Source organism: Crassostrea angulata, chromosome 2, assembly GCF_025612915.1.
Source record: "Crassostrea angulata isolate pt1a10 chromosome 2, ASM2561291v2, whole genome shotgun sequence".
In the NCBI taxonomy this organism is placed as follows: Eukaryota; Metazoa; Mollusca; class Bivalvia; order Ostreida; family Ostreidae; genus Magallana; species Magallana angulata.
In genome coordinates, this window is record NC_069112.1 from 30,648,157 (window position 1) to 30,675,668 (window position 27,512).

A 27,512-nucleotide genomic window follows, 5' to 3' on the forward strand; every position below is an offset into this window, starting at 1 on the left:
TTCTTTCGACAGAAGTTACTCTCTAGTTTACTTTGGGTCCACTCTAATTAATCGGGAGTAAACTCCGAAAGTAAATCTGGGTTTAGTCTGGGTTACATTCTGTAAACTTGGGTTTGATTAGTACTGTACCCAAGTTTGGTATCTCCAACCTATTTATTAACTTAATGGGATGTTTTTTGTAGCAAGTGGATCTGGAGCAAGAAGCACAGAAAGCTGGAGAGTATGTTTTAGATGGAGACGTTAATGTAAGTTAAAAATGAATGTCTCTCTTTAATATTCTGTCTCAAATATTTTAATATGAATATATATTTATATATATTATACAGTATTTGGTGGACACAAGTTAAGGTGTCTGCTTAAGAGGGGTAATAGGATTTCATAATCAGCTCACCGAGACAAAGTGGGGGTGGGGGGGGGGGGGCTTATGCTATACCCACGGTATTGGTGTTGGCGTCTGGATCTGGTTAAGGTTTTTATGCAGGCCCTGTATCTAAGGTATTACTTGTCCTATCTTCACCAAACTTGCAAGGATGATGCATCTGGACCTAATTATGGACATGAAAGACTTGGATGCTGAATCTTGGCCATGAATTTCAGATGCTGGAGGAGGTTAAGGTTTTTGGATCAGGTTCAATTTTTTGGTGCAGGTGCCCTTTGATAGCCATTTCTAAGTTACTACTTGCCCTAACTTCACTAAACTTGCATGGATGCATCTTTGCTATCCAAGGTTTTCTGATCCGCACCACTTCTCACAACCATTGGCATATCGTGCTAACAAAAGTTTGTTTTTTTTTCCAGGATTTTGATTGGGGTTTACTGAAACCGTTCGACCAATCAAAAACTACAAAGCATATCTGATTTAATCAACAATGTTTTCCTTATGTTTATTCACGAGTGTCTCTACTATGAATAGCTCAAAACCCTTATTTTTCTCGTCTTTCTGTTTGAGTCTTCATAATGCATGTATCGATTATTCAATGGTGCAAAAAAAAGTACACTATATTGTTTATCAACAGAGGTGTGCACTCGTAGATTGAGGATTTACCACTCACAGTCTTTTGATCACCTTTCGAATGAATTCAATCCATATGTAACATTTCACATTATTCCTTTTTATTGAATACACTGGGTAACTTGTCAATATCAATGTCTACAGAGGCTGCCATAACTGCATCAGGTACGTTATAGTACGGCATCTTTGATTTAAATAGTGACGAAAAAATCCTGACTTTTGATAGCACAATATGCCAAGGGTTTGTGAAAAGCGGTGCAGATCAGAAACCCTTGGCTAGGGAAGATGGCATATTGTAATACTGATGCATTTGAGCCATAGGTTTTGGATGCTGAATGAGGTTAAAGTTATTTGAGCAGGTGCCCTCTGATGATTATATCTTAGTTATTACTTGTCCTAACTTCACAAAACTTACATGGATGGTGTGTTTTATGATATATGCACTTAGCAGGCTCGAATGCTGAATCTGAGTCATAAGTTTTAGATGCTGGATGCGGTTTAGTTTTTAGGAACAGGTCACATTTTTAGGATATAATAACTATTTCAAACTTGCATAGTTGATTTAACTATAATACAAATAAATTGCAGAGGTATCTTCTGATGAAGAGCCTGATCTCCATTATCAAGAATGCTAAAAAAAACCTTCTACCTCACACAATCTTTTTCGATAGATGTTATTATTGTGAAATGATATAGCATGATTCCAATGATATAACATGATTCCAATGATAAAGTATTGTAGGATATGAAACACCATTGTTTTATATGATACCAGCATTAAATAGAGAATAATACATATTCTTTTCCATATCACAGCAAGTATCGGCCCGAGACTCCAATATCAGCCCAGGGGCAGAAGGCCCGGAGGATGATATTGGTCGAGGGCTGATACAGGCTGTGATATGGAAAAGGGTATTTATTATTAAATTTATTACAAACATGTATTTAGTAATGAAAGTTTGACGCTTCGTGTTTCATATGATCTGGTGATCCGCACCTGGCAACTCGACATGATCCGCCCCTTTGGATCAAGTTACCGTTATAATAATATATATGTATCATTATATTTTACAGTATTGTATCATATGACATATATTGTATAGTATCATAGGATGCAATATTGTATTTTATATTATTGTGTTGAAAAACATTGTATCTTACAATACCTTATAAAATAAACATATGATTATCAAACTATTATTAACATATGATACATGATATTGTGTCAAATTAGTATACATGAATATCAAAGATCATTTACTATGATTTTCATATAATATGATAAAGGTGGTCTCACAAAGATGATACCTGGTATCGGTGAGCTTTGTTATCTTTGATTTGTTTGGTTTTTACTCTTATACTAATAAGTAATATGTTATTAATATTGTATTTCATATGTAGTCAGAACATGTAGAAAAGGCCAATAGATCTGTGATTAAATGACTGTTAGATTCACATGGTATGAATGCTAGGCATACTATATTACAAAACACATGCCAATGTGTCAGAGATGGATAATTCACATAATTCATATAATATATGCTCAGATATATTATACAAATATTGACTGGGGTGGAGAGCAACATTGATTATATTAGCCTCCGAGGGATTAAATATTGCCCGACGCGAAGCGGAGGGCAATATTGTCGTACCAAGGGGGCTAATATAATCAATGTTGCCCGAAAACACAGTCAACATTTGTTTTGTTATATGAAGAAACAAACCAAAATGAAAGAAAGTAATTGAAAACAGATCACTGTAAGTTTCTCAGCTCAACAAAGAATTCACGAATTCAATTTTGTGCAAAGTTCATTTCCAAAATATCCTCAGCATCAAACTGTCACTGATGATATTCCACCGCCCGTAAGAATTAACATACAGATGTTCCACCTGATTTCACTTGCAGTAATTTGCAAATTCTTATATCCGTTATGATCGCAAACCGTCGCATTGCGCTTCCGTTGTTTACTTGCCTTTACTGACTGTCTATTATGACGTCACCTTGTTTTGGAGTCGCGAAGAGTTATTTACATCATCGTTTACGAATCAACAAATCAGAAGCGATTAATTGAAATAGAGAGAATATTCTCTAGATATTATTCCTAGCCGGTCAATATTATACAAATATTGACTGGGGTTGAGGGCAACATTGATTATATTAGCCCCCGAGGGACGAAATATTGCCCGATGCGAAGCGGAGGGCAATATTTTCGTCCCAAGGGGGCTTATATAATCAATGTTGCCCAAAAACACAGTCAACATTTGTTTTGTTTTATGAAGAAACAAACCAAAATTTAATAAAGTAACTGAAAACAGATCGCCGTAATTTTCTCACCTCAACATAGAATTCGCGAATTCAATTTTGTGCAAAGTTCATTTCCAAAATATCCTCAGCATCAAACGATCACTGGTGATATTCCACCCACCGTAAGAATTAACATACAGATGTTCTACCTGATTTTACTTCACACTACTTCGCAAATCCTTACATCCGTTATGATCGCAAACCGTCACATTGCGCGTTCGAAAAGTTATTTACGTCATAGTTTACGAATCCTCAAATCAGAGGCGATTATTTGAAATAGAGGGAATGTTCTCTAGATATTATTCCTTGCCGATCAATATCAAAAAAATATTGACCGGTCAATATTTTTCGGGCAAGCTAATATTACATTTATTGACTATTCGTCTATATAGAGTTATATAGTGATAATATACTACTGAATGTAACAATAAAAAATATTGAGTGGTCAATATTTTTCGGACGAGCTAATATTATTAACTCTCATGTGGTGTTTATTTTTTGTAGCAAGTGGATTTGAAGCAACGTTAAGAGAATGCTGGAGAGGTGTTAGATGGAGATGTTGAGGTAAGTTAAGAATGAATGTCCCTCTGGTTTGTATCAAAATATTTGAATATTAATTTCATATGTTCTTATACAGTATTTGGTGGACACAAGTTAAGGTGTCTGCTAAAGAGGGGTAATAGAATTTAATTATCTTATTCCTATGACAATGATATATAATTAATTCTGTATTTCATATGTAGTCAGAACATGTAGGAAAGGCCTATAGATCTGTGATGAAATGACTGTTAGATTCATGTTTGGTATAAATTCTAGGAGTTCTATATTTAAAAAAAACGCATGCCAACGTGTCTGCCAGAGATGGATAATTCATATAAATATATGCTCATATATATATATATATATTTAAATACACATGTTTGGCTTTTATTTTGTTGACTTTTTATCTTTAAAGCTGGACACCGCTCATAAATAGGCACCATCACACAGATACCTGGTTTATAAATCCTTCGATTTCGTTACACCAGATTGCACACCTGAAACTTCTTTTCATGGTCTTATGATTTTATGCATTTAATTCTTATTTTATGTGCAAATTCTGTTTGTTAATTATATTTTGACCAGTTTATTTGATGTTAGTATTCTCCTGACTTGAAAAAAGTGCATAAAACTTAATAATTTCATTGCGACCGAGTAACACGGTGAGGCAAGTTGTATGTCAGCACAGGTGAGACCTTTACATCGAAATACTTTAAACTGCGAAGAGTTCCGCAGCTTTTATAGGGGTTGTAGGGATAACTGTGGTGAGAGAGAAATATGGCAGACATTGCCTATTTACAAGCGACGTTCAGCTTTAATTGCACTCTCTTAATCATCAACCGTCATCCGCGATTTCATCGATGTTTTATCACTGGCCAATATATTTTCTATATATAATTTATCTTAATCTTATGTTTTTAAATTTTGTTTCAAAAACATTTAAAACCTATGCACATTTTTCATTACAACAGTATACTTTTGATCATTATCTCAGTTTACTAATATGTAGTTCTCAAAGTAAGGTTGGTCCCATAACATCTCATCCCCACCCGTCCCTCTGAAAATGCATGAATTTCTACTAAAATAAGAAGCATTTTAAAACAAAAAAATCAGACATTTACCACATTGTTTGTTTAGGGGATCATCTCAAAGTTTGTTAATTTTTAACATAGGACCCTATGGGATTTTGCTTGAAATGTATCAATTTTGCACATTTTTTCAAACTTCTGCCTTAGGGATTTTTTTAATGTTCTACATATGAAGGTTATTGTTGTAAGGCATCAAATAGTCAAATAAAAAAAAACCTTTTTCCTCCTGGTTTGTTCTAGAGGTCTTATCAAAATTTTATTTGTATGCCCAATTTCACATCAGTTGTCAGATAATGGCTAATTTTTATTTGATAAAGGCGAAAATTGTGACATTTATATTGTTATATTAAAGAATTATTAAATTTTATAAAAGATCATCAACTTTGATTTTCATAAAATTATAAAGATAGTCTCATGTGGGTGATGCCTCATCTCGGTAAGCTTTGTAATTTATAATTACCTTTGCATATGTTGTAGAATAAAATATTACATATAGATATACTAGTATCCTTATATGACACAATGTGTTTGAAATTTCATAAAGTTATATTTCTATTTCCTTTTCAGGTAAAACATGTCTGGAGGGTTACTTGAGCAGATCTACATCCTTTTCTTGCACAGTTCTTCAGTTCAGAACAAAGATCATGAATGAAAAGAACAAAAGAAAAAAGAAGCATTCCAATCGATTAAAAAACTTTTTTTTTAGATTTTTTAAACCAAAACTTTAAATCAAATGCCTTCGTTTACTCCCTTTTAGCTAAACGGAGATGAAAGCTCATGTGAGCTTTTCAGATCACTCTTTTGTATGGCATCTGTCTGTCAACTTTCATATTTTCAACTTATTCCCTAGAACCACTTGGCTAATTTCAACCAAACTTGGCATGAAGAAACCTTGTGTAAATGGCATTCAAATATGTTCGAATGAAGGGCTAAGTCATATCTAAAAGGGGAATGATTTTTAAATCATATTTTTAACAAATCTTCTCAAAAAACATTTGGTTGGAAAAGCTGAAACTTGTGTCGAAGCATCCTCAGGTCATGTAGATTCAAGTTTGTTCAAATCATGTTCCCAGGGGGCAAGGTTGAGCCACAATTGTATAATATAAATGATATATAAAGACAAATCTTCCAAAAACTTTTTTTTCAAAAACCAATAGGCCAGACAAGCTGTAAATTGTGTTGAAGTTTGATTAAATCAGTATGCCGAAGGTTAGGGAGAGGCACCATTGGGAGGGGGGCAATTTTTACATAAGAATATATTGAGAAAAAATCTTTAAAAATCTTTTTCTTTATAATTTTTTTTTCTCAAAAGCCATGCTGTGACTTGTGTGGAAGAATTATCAGATAGTGCAAATGTCATCATGTTCAAATCATGTTCTTGAAGGTATAATTAGGTCACAATTGGTGGGGGTGGTATATTAATCTAAGAAATAATTTTAATTATTCTCCATAACTCAAATTTTAAAATATATGGTATTGCTTATAACCAATCATCTTGACTTTTTGATTCTCAATTGTTGGACTGTGACCGTGGGCTACAAAATTAGTTCAAAGTTTGATGTTCTTGATCTTCATGAGAAATGAAATGCTCAAGATGTAGACAATTGATAATGAAATTATCCAGTTTTTAAAAAAGCACAATGTATAGCATTAGAAAATGTGTTAAAGAAAATTGAAAATCTTTTTATACAGAATCTTTTCTCATACATTGTTTTGATATTTTGTAAATGACCCCTTAAAGCTGATTTCATCATGGATGTTGTTGCTCATGTGAGCGATCTGGCCCATGGACCTCTTGTTTGGAAAGTATCTTAGTCACTTTTTAAACCAAATTTAAATTCTGACAAACAGGAAGATGGCTACATGTTTGATGTTCAAATGCTTCTTCACAGAGATTTTACAAGCAAATTCTTCCCCTTCAAATCCCAATTCTATTTTTTGCACAACTGGTAGCAATTGATTAAGTTTACTTGATTATCATGTACAATGTAGAGATCTAGATGATGCATTATGATTTTTTACACTCACTGATTGTCTTTGTATTACATATTGATTTTTGAATTAATTTAACTATAGGAAACAAAAATTAGACACACTTCCTTGATTGTGTTTCTGAAATATTACATAGTTGTTCCAAGGCAAAGAAGTCAAAATCCAGGCCCGTGGAGTGCATTGATTCAACTGGTTTTTTTTTTTATTGAAATAGAAAATAACCGATTAAGGAAAAACTAATGTGGTGTTAAGCATTTATAAATTATGAGAATGTTGTGCATGTACCTGGGTTCAATTTGTTCATGTACCAAAGATTAGAATTAGTGTTAATGCAGTGGCGTTGAAAGCAAATTGAAAGTAAGGGGGGGGGAGGGGGTGCCTAGACTAATCCTCAGAAATCTTGACAAGCAAAAACAAAAAAAACCTTATTCCCAAAATCATGAAAAAACCTATTGTTCCAAAAAAAAAATTTACCTACCGAAATTTTTTCTTCCAAATCATGAAATATCTGGGGGGGGGGGGGATAATTCTATCTTTTCAAAGTAAATTTAGGAACAATTGTGTTTCCTGCGAGAAAAAGTGGGGGTGGGGGGGCTGAACCCTCTATGATGCTATGTGCCTCATGATTAGGTCTAATTTTGCAAAAAAAGTGGGGATGGGTGGGGTTGAACAATAATGGAGGTAATAATAAATAAGATTAATTTTAGTTATTGAGCATGTTATCAACACGTGTATAATTATGATACATGTACATGTACTTATATCATTGTTTCAGTTGTTTCACTTTGTTGATCTGTTCACAACATGAGTGCATATTAAATCAAAATACAATATCATGCAGAACAAATTAAAATGAGATATCATGTTATTTTCATTTGTAATGCTAGTACATTTTTAATGTTCTCATCTTTTATATTTCTGAGAATCAGTGTTTTAAAATAAAAAATATTAAAACTTGGAAGCACCTTTCTTGTTATTCATATGATGTTTGTTATAACATGTACTAGTATACAATTGAAACAAAAGAGTTATTTCTTTTGAAAAAATAGTAATGGTGTTGTGATGTTTTCATTAAGTTTTAATAATTCAAATATTAATGTGTTAATTAAGATATGAATAAAAATTTTACCTATGACAATATAAAATATAACTTTTCAAACATTTGGTGGCACAGCCGCACAACATACACTTAAAAATGTGTTAAGACATGAAAGTTGAATATGATATAAACAAATATGTTTAGAAAATCAAATACAACATTTCTTTTAAAAAATATTATTCAATTAAGGTAGGAAAAAGGTCACCTAAAATTAATATTTGTAGAATATGATTGCTTTTGCATTTTAATTGACACTTGAATGCATATTGAAATTACTATTTATTGTCTGCCTGATAGGCATTTCGAATATTAATATATGTCTACCTTACATTGTATTTATAAAATGTCAGCTTAAAGTCTACTGCATGGTTTTGGAAAATAAGGCAGACCTCTTAAAATGTATATCTCTTTAGATGCAATATATCTTAACAACAGTCTACCAATGAACATACTTTTGTGTTTTAATAGCTTGTTGAGATGGACAATGAATAATATCGAGATTTAAAAAAGCTATATATGTCTGCCTAAGTATGGTTTTATAGCCATGTCCGCCTATTGTTGAAAGCAGATATATATATATATATATATATATATATATATATATATATATATATATATATATATATATATATATATATATATATATATATATATATATGATACAGAAACTTATTCATTTTTTGTTTTTATAGCAATGCCCAAAAACTGCCGTGAGTTGTATGAACAAGGATTGGCTACTTCTGGTGTTTACAACATTTGTCCTTGGGACACGTGTGATCCAAATTTTCGGTGTGTTGAAGTTTTCTGTGATATGCATACCGACGGTGGAGGCTGGACTGTAAGTATGCTAGTTATTTTGTTTATAAATATACATTTCGATTGAGTAATGTATCAAACAATCAGTGTTTGGTCAAGCATAATTTGCATAACTTACACCTAGGTCCTTCAAAGACGCATTGATGGATCACTTAACTTCAATCGATCTTGGATAGAATATAAGAACGGGTTTGGGATTCCCCAACACAATCTCTGGATCGGTAAGAACAATGAGTATTATATCAAATTACACAGTATATCGGTAAAAAGAATATTAACGATAAATAATGTATGCTATTGAGAACAAAACAATCAGAATGCAAAGAAGTAATTATTTAGACATTGTCATAAAATTTTAACTCTTTGCTTGTGTGTGTTGTTACACAGACAAAAATACATTAAATCCAATGGTTCTTTCTGTAGGAAATGACAATATTCATCAACTCACGCGGAAGGATAACGTTTCTTTGTACGTTTCAATTAAAACGACAAACGGAGAAATGAAACACCAAGTGTATGAAATTTTCTCTATCTTTGATGAGTCTAACAAATACAAACTTACATTGGGAGATCCAACGACAGGAACGCTTGGTACGTGCTTCTCAATTTTCATTTATTTATTTTGTTTGTATTTTAAATTTCTGCTATACTTTTATTGAATAAGAATGGTCTACATGTACACAAACACACTTTTTGATAGTGTTTTCTAATACTTAATTTTTATTCCCTTCTAAGCTATATCATCAAGGTTTACAGAATCAATACATTCAATATTATTTTGTTTTGTATCAATTTTCGGTTAGTTTTAATAAAATTCCGTCTAAGATCAGTATTTTATTTAAGGTGACAGTATGGTGAGTACAGAATACACCGGAAAAAATAACCGAAACCTTCCAGGCATGCTCTTCACCACGTATGATCAAGACAACGACCGGAAGAGTAATGGAAATTGTGGCGCCATCTATGGAGGAGGGTGGTGGTTTAACTGGTGTTATGTAGGTTACCTTAACGGACCGTGGGCATCTTCACAGTGGAGCTCTCCATGGTATCCATCCGTAACATCAGGCACTTACATACAGGAAAACCTCATGATGGTTAAACCTAACTAGACTAATGTTCAAAGGGATTGAATATATAATATATACATGAATTTTGCTTATATTGTCAATGAGGCGGGAATTGTGTGTCAATTAGACACTTTGTTCAATTAAATTGCTAATCTTTTTTCTTGGAAGTGAATTCGGTGTTATCAATTCACATGTATCTTGAAAAACAATACAATTAGTTTCAGTTCGGTACTTATAATATAATATTTTTATGCATATAGGCACTGATCAATACGCCATTTAAATACTTGTGTATATATATATATATATATATATATATATATATATATATATATATATATATATATATATATATATATGTTGACTTGTTAGCATTCATTGTTGGACGATTGTTGCCGAGTTAAAATAGTTCAATAAATATTTTAATATGTGCTCATCTCCACTTGAAATAAACTTGCATTTATCGACGTAAGTTGTTTTGGTATTGTTCTCTAAATGGTAAACTATGCCAAAGAAGGTCTTTTGTCGATATTAGAGAGGTTTAGCAAACCAACGTGTACGCGTACGTGTACGTGTAGAACGAAAAATATGTGCATTACGTCATCAGTTTGTGTAATGACGAATTTCTACACGTATGTACCCGAATGAACATACGTGTAAATTGCAAAGTACCCGTAAGGTCGAACTTGTAGCCTCTGTTTCCTTGTTGTCTATTAATTTTAAAAAATATGTTAACTTTTCTTAAGCCTGAATATTCAATGCGAATACTGATATCTACCAACATAAATTTTCATTAGCGTTTAATATGTTATTGTAGTTTTATTTCACGCATCTCTTCCTCCAAAACATGCAATGGCTCCGTTATCTTATCAATTTGCGATAAATAAAAATGTGCATATATAATAAATGATGTTTAATAAAATTAACACATGCAGAATATCTACTTTTCGTTTATAACCAACATTTTTAGCTTAGTAGGAGAGGATATCCATAATGGCATTAAAACATTTAAACGTACAAGTACACGTTACAACTGCTAAACAAGAAAAGTAATTGAGCTGGTACGGGTAGTTCTAACTTGTAACCTACACGTACAAGTACACGTACACGTTGGTCTGCTAAACCTCTCTAATGTTAAGAATAAATGTATTATGAAATCTGACTAATAAATTGTGGTTAACATTCTGCAGAGTTAATAAAATCTATCAATTTACCTCTTCTAATTTAAAACTGGTAATAATAAAAAGGTCGAATGGCCAAGACATGTCTATACTAGTTTGATATTTTTCAGAGGATAGAGCTCAGTATAAATATAAAAGAAAATATTTCAAATTTAAAGGTAAAATATATTAAAAATATTCTCATACGTAGTAATAGTGTATAGCCTAAAACCATTTTCTAAAAATCAAAGGAGGATGTGTTTTTTAATGTTTAATGTTTACAATGGTTCAGTAAGGCATTGCCAATAGTGCACCAAAGTTGAAAGTCAGTCGTAATGTTTTAAGCCAGATAAAGAGGCTAAAATTCTCTGCTATGTAAACATAGCTTACGTCATGTTGTGTATACGTTTTGAAGTTTAATAGAAAATTCCAGTTTTAGACTTAAAATGAATGTGATAAACACCAGGAACTGTTTATAGTGCTTAAAACAAATTAGAGGAAAGCATTTTGAAAACATCTTTTATCAATATATTGAATCAATGAAATTTACGGATGTTGAAACTCACCGGACTGAAATTGACACGCACTGTTTATCGATTAGTCGAAACCTACAGCGACCTAAATAAAATCACAGACTGCATAAAATAATCATGATGATGTCAGACTCAAAGTCTCACAGGAGACAATTTGGCTGTTTCTTTATGAATACCTACTTAGGTACATTAACAGTAATTTAGTGAATTTTACTAGCTTTTCATAATTAATTCATTAATTAGTTAAAAGAAAGATGTTAATAAAAAAGCAATAAGCAATAAAATGCTTTCTTTGATGATTCATGCGGGTTATGAAGGTAGTGATCATTATAGAATAAAAAAAATAAGATAACGCTGGTTATGTATTTTTTCTTCAATGTCGCTACTTTCATATCCTGAACGAATCCCCAAAGAAAGCATTTAATTGTTTAAGTAAACAATAAAAATAGAAAAGAATAAAATGTGACTAAAATCGTTATCATGCCCCCGTAAAAAAATATCCTCTGGCTAATTTGTTGATCACTCAGTCTTCTTAAGTTCATTGTTTTTTATTCATTTTGATTAAAAATAAGAAATTGATCATCAAACGGAGGAAAATATGTTCTAACTACAATTGAACGTTAAATTTTTTAATCCATATTAATCACTGCGTTAATTAAAAACATGAGTCATTCTACCTTTTTAAAGACAAAACATTGAAACACACATTTTTTTATTTGCGCAATTTGCCCTCCCTGTTTTTGTTTAGTTATTTTTGCATTGGTCGTTTTAAGTTACATGTAATTTGAATTGAACGCATAGTTTTACTGATATAACCTTAGACATATCTTCCCTTAAATTTATTTCATTTAAAGGCAGGATCTAGTAAATGATTCCATAGTGTCTTTTTGGTGATATAATCATAAGACGTCATAACTGATTTGAAGAATCGTTTTCCCGTACTATACGGCTCTAAAGGAATTATGTAAAAATAAATTTCTTGACATTATATGTTGAATCGTGGGAAAAGTAATCCTGATACACCTATATTTACTTTGACACCATTTTAAAAAGGAAGTCAATGGCTTGTTTCATTCGGATTTTGGAGAGACTGCAAGCATTCTAGATATATTTTATTAGTCAAAAATGGACTAGATCCGAAATTTATTCTTTATTTCCTTTCAACTGTCATTAAAAATGACAGTTTAAAACATGATTTATTGTGTTTACCAAATAGTTTAGCCCCGGTTTACCCTATCAAACGAAGCTTTTGTTATGAAGCATCATGAAAGATTTCATATTTTAAATTTTATAAACCTGTAGGCACCTTTCATGTACTAGATCTTGACTTTAAGATAAGTAACAAATTCGTACACAATGAATGTCCTACATATAATTTCTTATCAATAGGGACTAATATGAATCACAGACAGGTTGTATTGGTGTTATTGTTTATATATTGGATATGTGCAAGTACATGTAAGATATTATTATTTTTCATTCTTTATGTAATTTAATAACGTTTATCGTTAATCAATAAATGATTGATAATATTATTTTGTTTTGGTGCATTATACTAATAAACTGTAGTCGAATTTAAAAGTCTATTTGAAATTGCTTATGTGTGTTATGACAGTCGCATTTGGTAATAATAGTAGAAAACCGACCTTTGTTTGTCTGGTATACTTTTTTTTTTAAATAATTCGTTTTTCACTTCAAAATCTATACCTATGAAATATTTCTTTAAAAAACTAGAAATATATAATAAGTAGCATCTAAATATTAAAATTCGATGAAAAATTACTCGAACCAATTTATATACACCTGCCTCTTCTGAAAAAATGGAAATCATTTTTAAACCTTTACTATAGTATTATCACCTATACTCTGTCCTGAGATTTTGCTTCCACCACTTTTCGCTAGATATTTCGGTCATCATAAATACCTTTGAGTTCAAACTAAGTTCATGCACTTATATGAAAAATGTCAAGGTAATCTGTTTTGAAACGCCCCCTCTACCGCTTCAGGTTTCAATACACATCCCCAAAAAAGTCTACGGAGATTTTGCATTGCATCAACTATTAATAAGCCCGGATGATAACGTTAAAGAAATTGTGCGAGGTGTCCCGAGTTCTTCCGAAAATGAAAAAGATGTAAACATTTCCCATTATAAATCTCTGTAAGAGATTTGGTTTCGTTCCTGTGAACTTTTATGAGTGAAAAATGATAGTTTGTCAATGAAGATATCTTGGACATTTTCCCTATTATCGATTACAACAGCATTTCTTTCACAGGTATGTGTATTTTTATAAAAAAAAAAACGTTATGGAAGCAATAACTTGGGACAGACTATAATATCAGTTACAATTCCAAGTTAATAATATATTGAATGTTCATCAGGTTGTACATATTACCTTATGATTTATCTCTTCTCGTCTCAAGTCGATCATTGACTCAATCGTATGATGTCAAGTAACAATAATAAATGTCACTATTTTACCTATACTAGCAATCATTAAGTGTGATATTACCTTGAAAATCTTGAGTAAGCATTATATAATTATTTGACCGATAAACAAGCTATTTTTATTTATAGTTTATACAATCTTATTTTTTAACCGTATACAAATTATTGTTATTATTCACAGCCAACACCTCTCATCTTTGTAAATCTTGTTGAAAACACAGGAGAGTTTTTATTTACCAAAAAGGAACAAATAATCCTAGCAGCTCTTTTCAAGTAATTTCGGTCATATGCTTCTCTTATTTTCAAGGTACATTTTTAAAAAGGATTTTTTTTCTGTTGTTTTTGTTTTGTTTCTTTTTTTTGATCTTTTTTGGTTCTTTTTGTTGTTATTTTTTTGGACATTTTTGCCCTTTTCTACACTCTGACTGATCGAACCATAAAAATGCCTGTCTGCTTACTATATAACATTTGCGGATAATAAAATATCCATGTTATGTTTAGCTAATGACAATCCGCTGAATTTTGGGTACCTGTTTTCAATAAACTTATTTCGATATTGATAACTCTGTGTTCCGATGAATTGTCCCCTGGCACTGGTCTCATCTTCTATACTTGCTAGTGACGCCATCAATGAATACATGACGTGTATATAAATTCCCTCAGAAATATTTCAGACATTTTATGCCTACATGTATGATTCATATAAATTAGGCTAAATATAAAGTTTAAATGAAAAATATTATACCATACTGCGTATTGTGACATCATATCCCTCACAATTGTTTTTACTAAACAGATTGCCGAGATTTACCTTATCATAATCGCGATATAACAGTGCAAATTAATCTTTGATGTGATAACTTGACTTCTTCTTTATCTATTACTTATGCTTTCTGCTAATAAAGGTCAGCCTGCGGCGAGCAATGGTCCATGTGGTAGCTGGGTTTCCCTCTCGGAATCATGTTTCTTGTTTTCGGACTTTACTGCATCCTGGGGAGAGGCATTAGTAGGTCTTTGACGCACCAAAAAAAATTTTTTGTATAAGACGCAGGAATCAATTGTATGATTTTTTTTCTTCTCTTAATTATTTGGATGTAATTTTACTTCATCTATTGATATTTTTAATTAACAATCTTTACATCATCAAAGAGTAAAAAAAGAAAGAAAAAAAGAACGCATATACATGTATGTAATGTGTTGTGTTCGTTTAAGGCAATATGCAGAGCATTTGATGCTAACCTTATCGCCATAGAATCAAGTGATAAGAACTTTTTGCTTGAAGGATACCTACAAAATAAACATCCGCATGGTATGTTTATATTCTATTTTCTTTTTAAGATGTTGCGTGTAATACGCTTTATACAAAACATTGAATGTGTCTAGAACAATACTTTGTGTAATACCAAAAGTTCATTTTATAATCCTTTGTATACCACTTTATAACCTTATTTCCATAGAAAAATAGAAGAAATTTGTTATTTCATCATATTTAAAATCAAACCTGATTACATGTGTATTTTAGTGACTTTAACTGTCAAACAAGAACTTGAAAGTATTAAGTCGTTCTATTTATTCAAATTGGCGATATTAATGAATGAAAACAGATTCTGACAAATCAGGGGCAGACTACTGGACTGGAGGGAATGATATCGAAAAGGAGGGAAGTTTCAATTGGATTGGATCCCATCACCCGTTTGCCTTCACAAACTGGATGACTGGACAACCTGACGTATCGGAACAAGACTGTGTGGAGATCAGAGGAATCAGCAACTTCAAGTGGCATGACGAAAACTGCAACCATCAACATCTCTTTATATGCGAAAAACCGTAAGATAACTAATCTATTCCTTTAACTATGTTGTTTTTTTACTATTCATTTAAAACATGTTGCATTGCCATATATGACAATGATGTCGGAGTCCATTTGTTTTTATAAAACATAAAAAATGGTTATTGATTATCAATTTTATTTTGAAGGACGCGCTTAATGAATAAGTCATGCTGTCAAACACGTTTAAGTATAGTTTGAGGTATCATTGCATTAGAATTCCATTGTTTTCCAGTATCTCACGTTTGCAACTTTTTTATCATTTTCATTAAATGCTTGATACTTTGATAATAAATATGAAAACACCAGGAACGTCAAAATTGAATAAAGGTGTTAATATTTGTAATTTTTCTTTAATTTCAACACCCTATATTTGCATATATTTATGAAAATGTTAATTTTGTACCTTTGATGATTTTGCAGGCTTGGTGGCTCACCAGAAATAATTGGCTAACACCCGCATGAATGATCTCCTTATTTTTTTTCTTTACATCCTTTCAATCTTTAGCCAGACCTTCTGATGTTAGAATGAATATGTAAAAAAGAATCTTGTTTTTCATATTATTTGTAAAAAATAGTCCTATTGTGAAGACGTGGTAAAAGAATTGTTAACCTTTCAGGCTGGTGGAGCAAATTTTTTTTTATTCTGGTACGCAATATTAAAATCATCGCACTCATTCATTTGATAATAGGAGAGAATATGTGAGACTAAAGCTTTTTATTGTTGGTTTCCAGAGCTGGTCAATGATCTTCATTTCCTACTCTTTCAACAACCATAGACGACAAATAATGATTGGTTTTAATAGCAGCTTTTTCTACATTCTACTTTACTATTTTTTCTAGTTTTAGTACGTATAGTTTGTAGATCCTTCTGGCGAGGGACTAATGAGAGAAGAAGGAATTTTTTAATGCATTGATTTTCGTTTTAAACTACTAAATTTCTCGTTCGTCATTTCATACATTAGTTAAAAACTGTGATTCGTTTGCTAAAAGCTAAAACTTCAATTTCCCCGGGATACTGGTACTGAATGTTGTGTTCTCGGGAAGGGTAGATTAAAGTTTAAAGGTGTAAATTTTATAGCAATATATCACAATTCTCTTCTCAAAAACCCATTGCCAGAAATCTTGTGTGAAAGCATTCACAGGTAGTGTAGGTTCAAATTTGTCCAAAACATGATTCTTGGGATAAGGTAGCGCTAAAGTGAAGTGCATCTACACAAAGGAAAAAGTAACGAACAATCTATAAATATCTTCCTCTCAAAAATGTGACAAGATTGAAACTTATAATCATCTTCAGGTAGTGTAGAGTCAAACCTATTCTAAACATGATCCATCCCAGGGTGAAGGACAGGGTCTCCATGAGAGGGATGAACTTTTACATAGATATAATTAGAAATAAAAATCTTTCAAAACCTTAATCTCAAATTTTTAGGCAATAAAAGAAGCTGAATGTCTAATTTAATAATATGTTGAAAAACAAATTCAAAAATTAAATAAATCGACCGAGACTTGATTTACTATGTAGTCTAGATAATTTTGTATTTGATATCTAAAGACGTTATAAAGCTTTTGTTGCTTAGTCGAGCGATGGGGCTCCTAGTTCTGTTGTTATAATTTTCAGTATGGTTTTATCATCATGACAGTTTGGTTCAAAAATACTCCATCGGCAAATGGCGGGTTCCAGGGAGAAATCCATTCTCTAGAAGACATTGGTCCATTCAGGAATGCTAAATGACAGGCGTTGAACCACCATCCTCCACCAAACGCTGCAGCGCAATTCTTTATATACATATCATTATCTTGATCAAATGTGGTGAAGGACATCCCGCTCAGATCATAGGCAGGGTTAAGCGGCGTTATTAACCCGTTGCCAGCTGGGAAAAGATAAACATTCTAAAATATGAACATTTTCAATTACATGAACATTTATCTTTAATTTGTTACCTTAAGTGAAAAACATATATCTCTTAAGAGCCCTGTTATTTCAAAATTGTATACAATATTAATGAAAGAGCTCAAGCGAAAATTGGTCAATGCTTACTCAATGTACCAGTCGGTAATCCACCAATATGGAGTCTATATTTAGTCGTTTCTGATTCAACGGAAAAGTAAGATTACAATTTGAAGTATGATACTCCATGCAGATCAGCAATTGAAACATACAACGAGACATTTTCCTTAGTGAGTTGATGTAATGCATGATTTCCTGTAATAAAAACGTAAGCTTTGCAAACAAGAAATGTAATTTTAAAAACTCATTTATAGAATTGGGCGGAAACAAAGTATGATATGATTTATGATCCAGTAACTATGTTCCGGTGATCCAAATCCAAGTTTATAGGTATTCCAGTCCCGGTTAAAATTCAGCGAATCTCCGAGTCTTCTTTGTACTACCTAAGCACAATTGCTTTTATTTTTAAGATCTTGACACCAATATATCTTAGTAAAAATATTAACATAAGGATAAACTTTTTAAATAAAAACAAACAATGACAGAAAATGCTAATTTCATGTGAAGTAAATATATTTTTGGCATAATTATATTATTATTACTAAGTATATATTTGAGTGATGCGTCTACTTTTTAACTAAAATTTTCATTTAAAACATAAAAGTAACTTTATCGGGGACGAATATCTACTTAAATAACAACAGGTTACTGTATAATTTTATGGATTTAAAAAAAAAATATATATGCATGAAATGGAGATAAGATAGGCCGTCTTGCTTTTCTGTGGTTATTATCAATATTTGATGAATACAATATTTTGGGGGGTCTTTTGTTGAACCGTGAAGGAAAGTAGATATTCATTGTGGTACAAATTGTAAAAATAACATCCAATTCTAAAAAAAACTTGTAAACCAATGTATCGAATTTTTATAATCATTTTTTATCAAATTACAACAAGAAATGGTTGCTCCCTGTGATACTTTAAGCGCTCCTAAATTTATAGAGAAATATATACATTGGGTCGTTAAGTAGAAAACTGATACGTTCCTTAAGTTCTTTGATCAGAGAAACAAGCTATTTAAGTTGGCTCACTACACCGCGAAATATTTTCTCAAAACAGAAGAAAATTGCTTGATTATGATCGATATCATAATGGATAAGAAGTATTGTAAAGTCTAATAGGCAAAAAATGTGCAATTTGGGATGAAAAATTACATTTTCAAAAATTTAATTCAGTTAACATGAACAAAAGCTCCAGGCGGATTCGAACTCATGATCTGCGGTTCAGAAACCCAATACTTTAACCACAGAGCTACAACGATGTACTACCCAATTGAACGATATAAACAGTTTAACAAAACATTTAAATTGCCATCTTGTGACGTAGTGTCATAAAAGTATAAGTGTAGGTGTAGTGAGGTACCTTAACACGATTCCAATTTTAAAATATTCATCAACAAAATTTAAGTAGTAATTTTTATTTTATTTTCTGAGTTAAACTCAGCATTGAGTTTTAATTTTGTGTTTCGCTACATATTAATACTTATTTCATCTTACTGTCCATCCGCCGTCTGCCGTCTCCATGTCACAATACACTCGTATTGTTCGATAGTCTGGGTCAGAAATACCCCAAGGATAAAGTGTATAGACACCGGATTTAGTATATCCGTCATGGTATAACTCATTACAATTTTCATGCCAAGTCGGAGAGTATGAGGACTGACCTATAATTCAAATATGATGAATTTTAAGCAAATAATGCGACTTGAAAGTCATCATGCAAAAACCACTACTGAATTCAAAATCCACTGATATTCCAAAATATTGACTGACATTGTCTGACATCCACTGTACATTGACTGTACCTCACTGTACATTTCACTGACTTACACTGTACCCCACTGTACCCCACTGTACATTTCTACTGAACAGCACTGTATCCCACTGTACACCACTGTACAGTCCTACTGACTTCCACTGTACCCCACTGTACGCCACTGTACAGGGCACTGACCAGCACTGTACCCCACTGTACGCCACTGTACCGGGCACTGACCATCACTGTACCCTCACTGTACGGCACTGTACTACATTTTTGTATTAATTTGAGAAAAAAATCAGATTTTTAAATCTTCAGTATATTTTTTTATCTTCGATATTTATTTTTATTATGCTGTATAAAGCATTATCATTATGTATACAGATAACTTGACAGAAGAATGCAACAGGTCGTACAATTTATTTAATACGTTTTCTTTATTAATAAATGTCTATTGTTATTGAATGTTACGATCATAAAAGTATGATAATTCCCCTAGCTATAAGGTGAAAGTATTGAATTTTACATGTTGAATCTGATTATAAAAAAAGTGCATGTCATTATGTTCACTCTGCCAGTCATTTGAAAATACCCCCCCCCCCCAAAAAAAAAAAAAAACCAGCAAGGTTACATAATCATTTCTTATTCATGATACATGACAAGCCCGCGTTTAAATGATCGGGTTGTTAATTCTCTGTGTCTTATAAGCTGCGTTTTAGCCACTAAAAACAGTCAAACACAGAATCCACAAAATCTATGTTGGAAGTGGCGGTTGTGATGCCGTAAGGGGATTTTAACGTGCTTATCCCTTTCTGACTCGGGGCCTCAAGTTTTAGCACTAGAAAATTCATGAATGAGAGAGAGAGAGAGAGAGAGAGAGAGAGAGAGAGAGAGAGATCCATTTATCAGAAATCGATTAGAATAATGACATTGATTGTCTATTAATCTGCTTCGTTTACATATCGATTATTTTTCTTTATGTCTTACGTTTATTTTTGCCAACCAACCCCGTGGTTTAAAAAAATATCTGCCAACTTTAAGTCGAAAAATGAAATGTAATAATATGGATAATATCACCCCCCCCCCCTTTTTCTTCCCGAATCCGCTTGATACCCCTTGCAGTACTGTGTAATGTCGAAACGATTCATGTTAAAGTAATCGGTTATAAAAAATTAATGCATTTTTTTAAATTTTGACCTCGGTGTGTAATCACAATTAAATAGATATAATAAATCCCACTTTTGTGCAAACATTACGTGAAACTAGTCCTACATGTAAGTAAATTATAATAATCTTATAAGACAGATTTTAAATGATTATGATCCCAATGCACCCGGCAACCATAATGATTTTTTTTAATCAAAAGTGAAAATTCAGATTTTTTGTTTTAACAGTGTATTTCCCCGACGTTTACATCTATTTATTCCTAGGCCCCAACACATATACACAGGTGGTCAGTTTTCACACCTTGACACAGTCACCGGGCCGTGTGTATAGTCTGAGCCTTTGTTAGTTCCGGGTTTTTCGTTGTTCCCAGACAGACAAAAGATTTTTTTCTGTAGACATACACAAAGAAGGAGACAGTACACTGTCGATATAAAATATTACTTTTAGCGTTGACTTTCAATCAGTAAGAATTTTTAAGACAATCATTGAATAACGAACTTCAAATCATTTGAATCCATGGACATTATCCCGAAATTAAAGATAAATACATACTTTAATTTTTTCAATGCCAATATGTAGATTTAGCCGCTGTCAACATTACTACATGTTACCGGTAGTACTTAATTTAAATACTAAAAATATTCGTACGTTAGCATGGAGAGAGAGAGAGCGAGAGAGAAAGAGCGAGAGAGAGAGAGAGAGAGAGAGAGAGATTTTATAGAAGATTCAAAATGTTTGCTATGATACAATATACCGGTTTCAGTAAATGAAGAAAAAAAACAGAAGAAAAAACGAACGATCGTTTTAAAGGCCGAACTTTTTTACCGGGTGGTAAATGTCAGGGGAAGGCGGGGCTTAATTTCTAAAGGTGTGAAAGCCTCCGGGGACGGAAGTCTACCTGCGATCGTGAACGCTGCTAATCACTATACAACAGGAAGCAAAAATTACACAAGATATAAATAATAAGTCAGAATTCGTCATAGTTTGAATATCTTTTTGTTTTAATGACCATACGAAGCGATTTTATACGGAAATGTCGTCCGAGCACGTGTGTAAAGCACAATTAAAAATGTCAGTAAACTAATTCTGCTTTAAAGATTTAACTCAGTTCATTGTGTTTAGCACTTGACATTGTTTAAGACGTTAATTTTAACAAAGATAATTGTATAAGAAAATCATACGATCAGTAAAAATATTCACTTGAATGTAAAGGCAGCCATTATACGATGACAACCGGTGCCGGACATCTCATCGAAAGACAACTCGCCGAATGCGACAACTCATCGAAAGTCAACTAATCGAAAATAAAACTCATCGACGTGACATGACAACAAATGGAGTTCGTTTTCCATGGAGTGACGTTTTCGTGCAACAAGTTCCAATTGAGTGTATAATCAGTAAATACAGCTTTAATAGCTCATAAGTTTGTTTTAAAAAGGAAACTTTTGTATGCATGTTTTGGGCCGCATGCTCATTTATCGTCGTGAAATTTTTTAGGTCATATACATTCAACATGAATCAAAAATAAATTGCGTATTTTCAATTACTGAATGATAAAACTATTTTTCTCATTTATCCGACCCTGACACAATTCACTTAATACGGAAAGAGAAAACAAACATGTTTGCCTATTAATTAAGGTGCGCGGGGGGGGGGGGGAAGAATAGTTGCAACATGAGAGAGAGAGAGAGAGAGAGAGAGAGAGAGAGAGAGAGAGAGAGAGAGAGAGAAGGGAAGGAGGGAGTATATTTGCATTTTTAATTTAACACAAAACTTATTGTGATATCAGCGACTGGGGGGGGGGGGGGGGTGAGGATTTATAAATGTTTAACATGTTTAATATCCGACTTGATTTAAATAATAAAAAACGCATCTAAAATGATTAATATAAAGAGTATTTCGTTTGTTCATACATGTTATGTTTTTAAAAAAAATATATTTCAAATGGATTTAATAATCTAAAGACCACAAATACCCTTATAAGGGAATTACATAATATCTTGAACAAGGTGTCAGACTGACAATTTACAAGGTTGAATATTGGGACATTCACACCTTTTGATCTACTGAAAGTATGTATACTATACACAGATACTGACTCGCTGATCGCCCTGTGAAGTAAAACTTCAAAGACATTTTATAGTCCAGACCAGTTATCTTCTCTCTTTTGAAAAAAAAGTCAGTATGTTGAGCAATATGGTGGAATTTTTTTTTATCGTTGAAAAAGTTGTCCCTCCTCCTCATATATGTTACATTAAAGTTTTAAAATTCAGATAATTTAAAACTATCTATAGATTGTAATTCATAGTTTTAAATTCTCTTAATTTTAAAACTTTAATGTAACATATATACTAATATTTATGTGACAATATTGATTAAATGAAATTAATTGTAAAGAAAAATCAACTAGATATTTAGGAACTGTTACTAAAACATTGATTTTGAAATATACAAAAATATTTTCCCCCTTTTATTGAATAAGTTGCTATATTTTGTATAATAATTGGATTCCAAGTTTTAAGATAAATACATGCGTGGATCGGAGGATGGAGGGTGGGGGTCAGAGGATAATTTAATTTTTCAAAACTTACATAGTACAACTATCCAAAATATGTCTAAGCTCCCCAAGAAAACAAGTATCCCTGCCCTTTCCCTGGAAAGAATTCTGACCGCGCATGTAATTATATACGAACTTGGAGAAATAGAAGCCCATTTTCTCTCTTGTAAGAAATAGGAAAGAATCATAACAAATCCAGATTTTGGTCTCAAATAAAGTAAATATTCAATTCATTGTTTAAACATAATAACTTATAAAAACTAGGTACAGTGGGTTACAGTGGTGTACAGTATTTGTCAGTACCCTGTACAGTGGGGAACAGTGCTGGTCAGTGCCCCGTACAGTGGTGTACAGTGAGGTACAGTGCTGGTCAGTGGGTGGGTACTGTGCTGTCCAGTGGAGTACAGTGGAGTACAGTGGCTCTGTACTGTGGGGTACAGTGGGATACAGTGTGGTACAGTAGCTCTGTACAGTGGGTGTACAGTGGATTTACAGTAGGGTACAGTGGTTATACAGTAGATGTCAGACAATGTCAGTCAATTTTTGGGAATATCAGTGGATTTTGAATTCAGTAGTGAACGTTTCAACTTGATTCGAACAAACTATTTTTTTTTCATTGATATAAAAGATTCAGTTAGTACTTTGTTTTCGAATGACAGTTTATAAAATAACTTACTTGCAGAATGATATACCCAGCCAGTATCCCATTCAAACTCTGTATCGAAATCGTAACTTCATAGACCCGGCTGGTGTGTTTAAGATCATTGAATCCAAAGCAAGAATACTTGTTCATGCACTGAATAGCACATTGAATTAAAGATTCTGAATACATCTCAACCATTTGACTGCTGCTGAATAATTTGTTTTGATACTCTTGCTTCACTGCGTAACGTTTGTAAACCACAGCTGCTCGGGAAAAAGGTAACAGTAATAAGAAAACTATAACATTTTGAAATGTCTTACGACTCATGGCTGTGTTCAGAAATATATTAGACTGTCAAAGTTTCGTACCTGACGTAAAATTCATAGAAATAATGTTTCACATTTAACTTAGGCGCATATTCTTTTATAACATATTCCTGTAATAATTTCATCTACTGTAATATAACGAGATAGTAATGCTGAATACTTCTTTAAAAATCAATTATGTTAAAATTTGTCCACAATCAATTTTGGTTTAGGTAAATTGAAAAAGCAATATTTTTCCTTTATCTTTTCCTTTGGGATCAATTACTTTATAAGGTAGGGTAATTCACTAAATCTTAAAATGGTTTCTCAAGTCAGCAGAAAATAAGATGGTTATGATAGATTGCATGATGGATAAGAATTGTACAAGTCAAATAGGCGAGAAAATATGGAATTTGGATGAATTACAATTTTACCCATATTTATTTCAATAAATATTAACGTAAGCCCAAGGCAAACTTGAAGTCTACTGTTTGATTTTCGGTTCACAAGTTCAAAACTTTCACCACTGCCTTTGACCATATACATGTACAACCAAATCGATTAATACAAACAGTTAAATAACAAAACAATCAAATGGCCATCTTGTGTCGTAGTGTTTTAAATAGTACAAGTCTTTATGTAGTGGGGTACTTTGAGCAATTATAAATAGGAAAATCAAGTTCTTTTTTAAAACTTGAATAATTTCTTCAATGTCCCTTTTTAGAAACTTTATAAGTTTGGATATTAACAAGTCTTATGGCATTTTAAAACCATGTTCTTTCTTCAACGTTAATTTTATTATTTTGTAAGTCAATTCTGTTCATTATGAATATTGTTCCCGACCTGACAATCTTTGATACAACACAAGGCCATAGAACTATTATCAATATTTGATGAATACCAATTTTTGTGGGTCTTTTGTTGAACTGATAAAGTATAGTAGATATTTATTATGGTGCAAACTTTTCAAATAACATGCAATTCTAAGGAAACTTGAAAACTAATATATCGAATTTTTATAACTATTTTTCATTAAATTACAAAAAGAAATGGTTGCTCCCTGTGATAATTTAAGCGCTCCTAAATTGATTAAGAAATCTATAACTTGGATCGTAAAGAAGGAAGGCGATTTGTTTTCTAAAATCTCATTTGATCAGAGAAATAAAGCGTTGATACAAAACATAGCCATAGAACTATTCTGATGCATTTGGAGAAAAAATCAAACATCAATTACTAATAATTCATCTCGCATTTCATATTACAATGCGTTTATTGCATGCATATTTGGATTAATATTTTTAGGAATAATTTCATTGAAAATTGATGTCGACAGAAGTAAGTATTCTTTTGATGTTAGATACACATGGATTTTTTGATTTAAATAAGATATCAAAGGCTTTGGTTTTCCATAGTCTCGGTTAAAATTTTTCACAAATTTGCATTTCAAAGCAATACTCATCACTTTTGCGCATCAACCATTTTGATGCCTTTAAGTTTATCCTGCATTAGTAAGAATTTCCCAGAGAAAAGCCAGATAAACAGAAAATATAAAATACAAGCACAAAGGTAAATGTATGAAAGAGTTCCATGCATTAAATAACTATTGGGCTATGCATAGATCATAAGAAAATACAAAAAAAAAACCAAAAAAAACATTTGCTTTAAAAAAGCTTCAAACAGATTTGGAGGTCATATGTACGAAGTTTTTGAAGAAGTCTGAAACATATTTTCCCCCCAATTAATGTAAGACTTGGGGAAGTAGAGGTTTTCGTTAACTCTGCACATGTATATATACATGTTTATATTATATAAAAATGGTGGTTCGGTGTTCATGTCACAAACGTTGAACATTCGTTGAAACTTTAAAGATACCTTTATTGATTGCCAAGGTAGGGCCCTAAACCCTACTTTCATAAACAGATATGTATTCTAACATTTAAAAGGAACGTCTCCTGATCCGTCTATTTTTCCGTAAGTGGAAAATTTACACAAATATGGTTTTGGGGAAGAATTAGAAAAGTCATATTTTATATAAATGAAAAAAAAAATAACACCGGAATAACCTAAGCATGTATTTTAACATAATTAATTAACAACGACACACTACGAAATAGTAATATAAGAGCCACGTCTTTAAAGCGCCTTTCGATAGTTATTGATTGAGGAACTGCAGATGCGCCGGACAATTGTCGTATTTCACAGTTTATATCGATTAATAAGGTATGTCTCGGAAATATTCATAGTTAGTTAATGTGTTATTTACCTCACTGTCATATTTTCATAAACAATAAATGATTCATCTCGGTCAAATACAACTGTAACTGCGACGTTTAATTCATTACAACACGAGCTGCTCTCAATTCAAACCAATATTGTGATGATTTTAAATGATCCCTTAATATTGCTTCAATGTCACATTTTATGATAAATAAACTTCTGGAATGATTGAAACGAAACGAGTCCTGTCTTTTGCAATCAACGTGATTTTTCTCTCTCTCTCTCTCTCTCTCTCTGGCTTTTTCCAAAAGAAGCAAAGAGTACTCGCGTATCGCTTGACTAAAGCCCCAAATTAATCATCTACTCTCTCCAAGAAGGTTTGACAACCGTACTTAACAATGTCTATTTATGCATTACATTGTCCACTGTATATTTTTCAATTGAATTTGTATTTTCAGAAAAAAATGTTATTTACAGGTCGGGTGAAAGGACAGGATGTTGCTGTTCAAAACATCAAGAAAAAAACGACATGGATTCTTTTTTCTCTTTTCTAAATATTTGAATCTACTAATTTAATTTTTATAAATTCAAGAACACGATAGATAATAATAGACCCCTAAGCAATCATCGTCTTTGTCATGAAATCAAACCATTGAATTAAAATAAAGGTAAACGTTCTTTTCTAAATCTGCAGTCACCCTCATTTTGTCAGTAAATATAAAGAAAGCTTTTAAACGTAAAATATTTTTATGTATGATCATTTATCTATGCCCTGGAGTTTGAACCCTTACCATATATACTATATGACTATTTAATCCTACCTAGGGTGACATAAAATTTACATTTTTAGTAGAGGGCTTTATTTTCTTTCTAAACGTTCAGTCAGGTTTTATTCCGTATCAACAGAAGTAAAGTAGATGAAATTTCACAATTCGGCATTAACATTCTACATTTGTACATCTATATT

General features: G+C 32.2%; 2 protein-coding genes, 1 long non-coding RNA gene and 1 pseudogene across 8 annotated transcripts in view; 3 read left to right on the top strand and 1 right to left on the bottom strand.

Moving 5' to 3' along the window:
* The window catches only part of LOC128172114 (uncharacterized), a 14,069-nt gene extending 6,769 nt beyond the window's left edge, over nucleotides 1-7,300 (top strand). For 3 of the 4 annotated variants that reach the window (XR_008242193.1, XR_008242196.1, XR_008242195.1), the window contains exons 5-7: nucleotides 183-245; nucleotides 3,822-3,881; nucleotides 5,513-7,300. This is a non-coding gene — a long non-coding RNA (uncharacterized LOC128172114). The remainder of the gene's footprint in view (nucleotides 1-182; nucleotides 246-3,821; nucleotides 3,882-5,512) is intronic. The other variant, XR_008242194.1, reaches the window with a different exon arrangement.
* Nucleotides 1-10,161, top strand: part of LOC128172109 (ficolin-3-like) — a 26,365-nt gene extending 16,204 nt beyond the window's left edge. For both annotated transcript variants that reach the window (XM_052837878.1, XM_052837877.1), the window contains exons 2-5: nucleotides 8,729-8,874; nucleotides 8,977-9,073; nucleotides 9,276-9,443; nucleotides 9,696-10,161. In XM_052837878.1, coding sequence (XP_052693838.1) covers nucleotides 8,731-8,874; nucleotides 8,977-9,073; nucleotides 9,276-9,443; nucleotides 9,696-9,961 — 675 coding nt within the window. In that variant the 5' untranslated portion in view covers nucleotides 8,729-8,730 and the 3' untranslated portion in view covers nucleotides 9,962-10,161. The remainder of the gene's footprint in view (nucleotides 1-8,728; nucleotides 8,875-8,976; nucleotides 9,074-9,275; nucleotides 9,444-9,695) is intronic.
* Nucleotides 10,162-12,947: 2,786 nt separating this feature from the next.
* On the top strand, nucleotides 12,948-16,484 carry LOC128172112 (perlucin-like protein). Of its 2 annotated transcripts, none has more exons than XM_052837881.1 (5): nucleotides 12,948-13,070; nucleotides 14,964-15,064; nucleotides 15,271-15,367; nucleotides 15,678-15,885; nucleotides 16,310-16,484. In XM_052837881.1, exons 1-5 carry the CDS (start codon nucleotides 13,010-13,012, stop codon nucleotides 16,338-16,340), a joined length of 498 nt encoding a protein of 165 aa, XP_052693841.1. In that variant the 5' UTR covers nucleotides 12,948-13,009; the 3' UTR covers nucleotides 16,341-16,484. The 2 variants fall into 2 exon arrangements, with proteins under 2 accessions (XP_052693841.1, XP_052693840.1); XM_052837880.1 differs by having other exon boundaries at nucleotides 15,663-15,885; nucleotides 16,310-16,452.
* Nucleotides 16,485-17,480: 996 nt separating this feature from the next.
* On the bottom strand, nucleotides 17,481-19,896 carry LOC128174184 (ficolin-1-like; annotated as a pseudogene).
* Between the last annotated feature and the right edge of the window lie 7,616 nt (nucleotides 19,897-27,512).

Bases quoted from the DNA above. Each gene is read 5' to 3' on its own strand.
- LOC128172112 (XM_052837880.1), top strand. From the start codon at position 13,010: ATGAATCACAGACAGGTTGTATTGGTGTTATTGTTTATATATTGGATA. The intron at 15,368-15,662 runs GTATGTTTATAT...GAATGAAAACAG, and splicing joins ACAAAATAAACATCCGCATG to ATTCTGACAAATCAGGGGCA. The intron at 15,886-16,309 runs GTAAGATAACTA...ATGATTTTGCAG, and splicing joins CTCTTTATATGCGAAAAACC to GCTTGGTGGCTCACCAGAAA.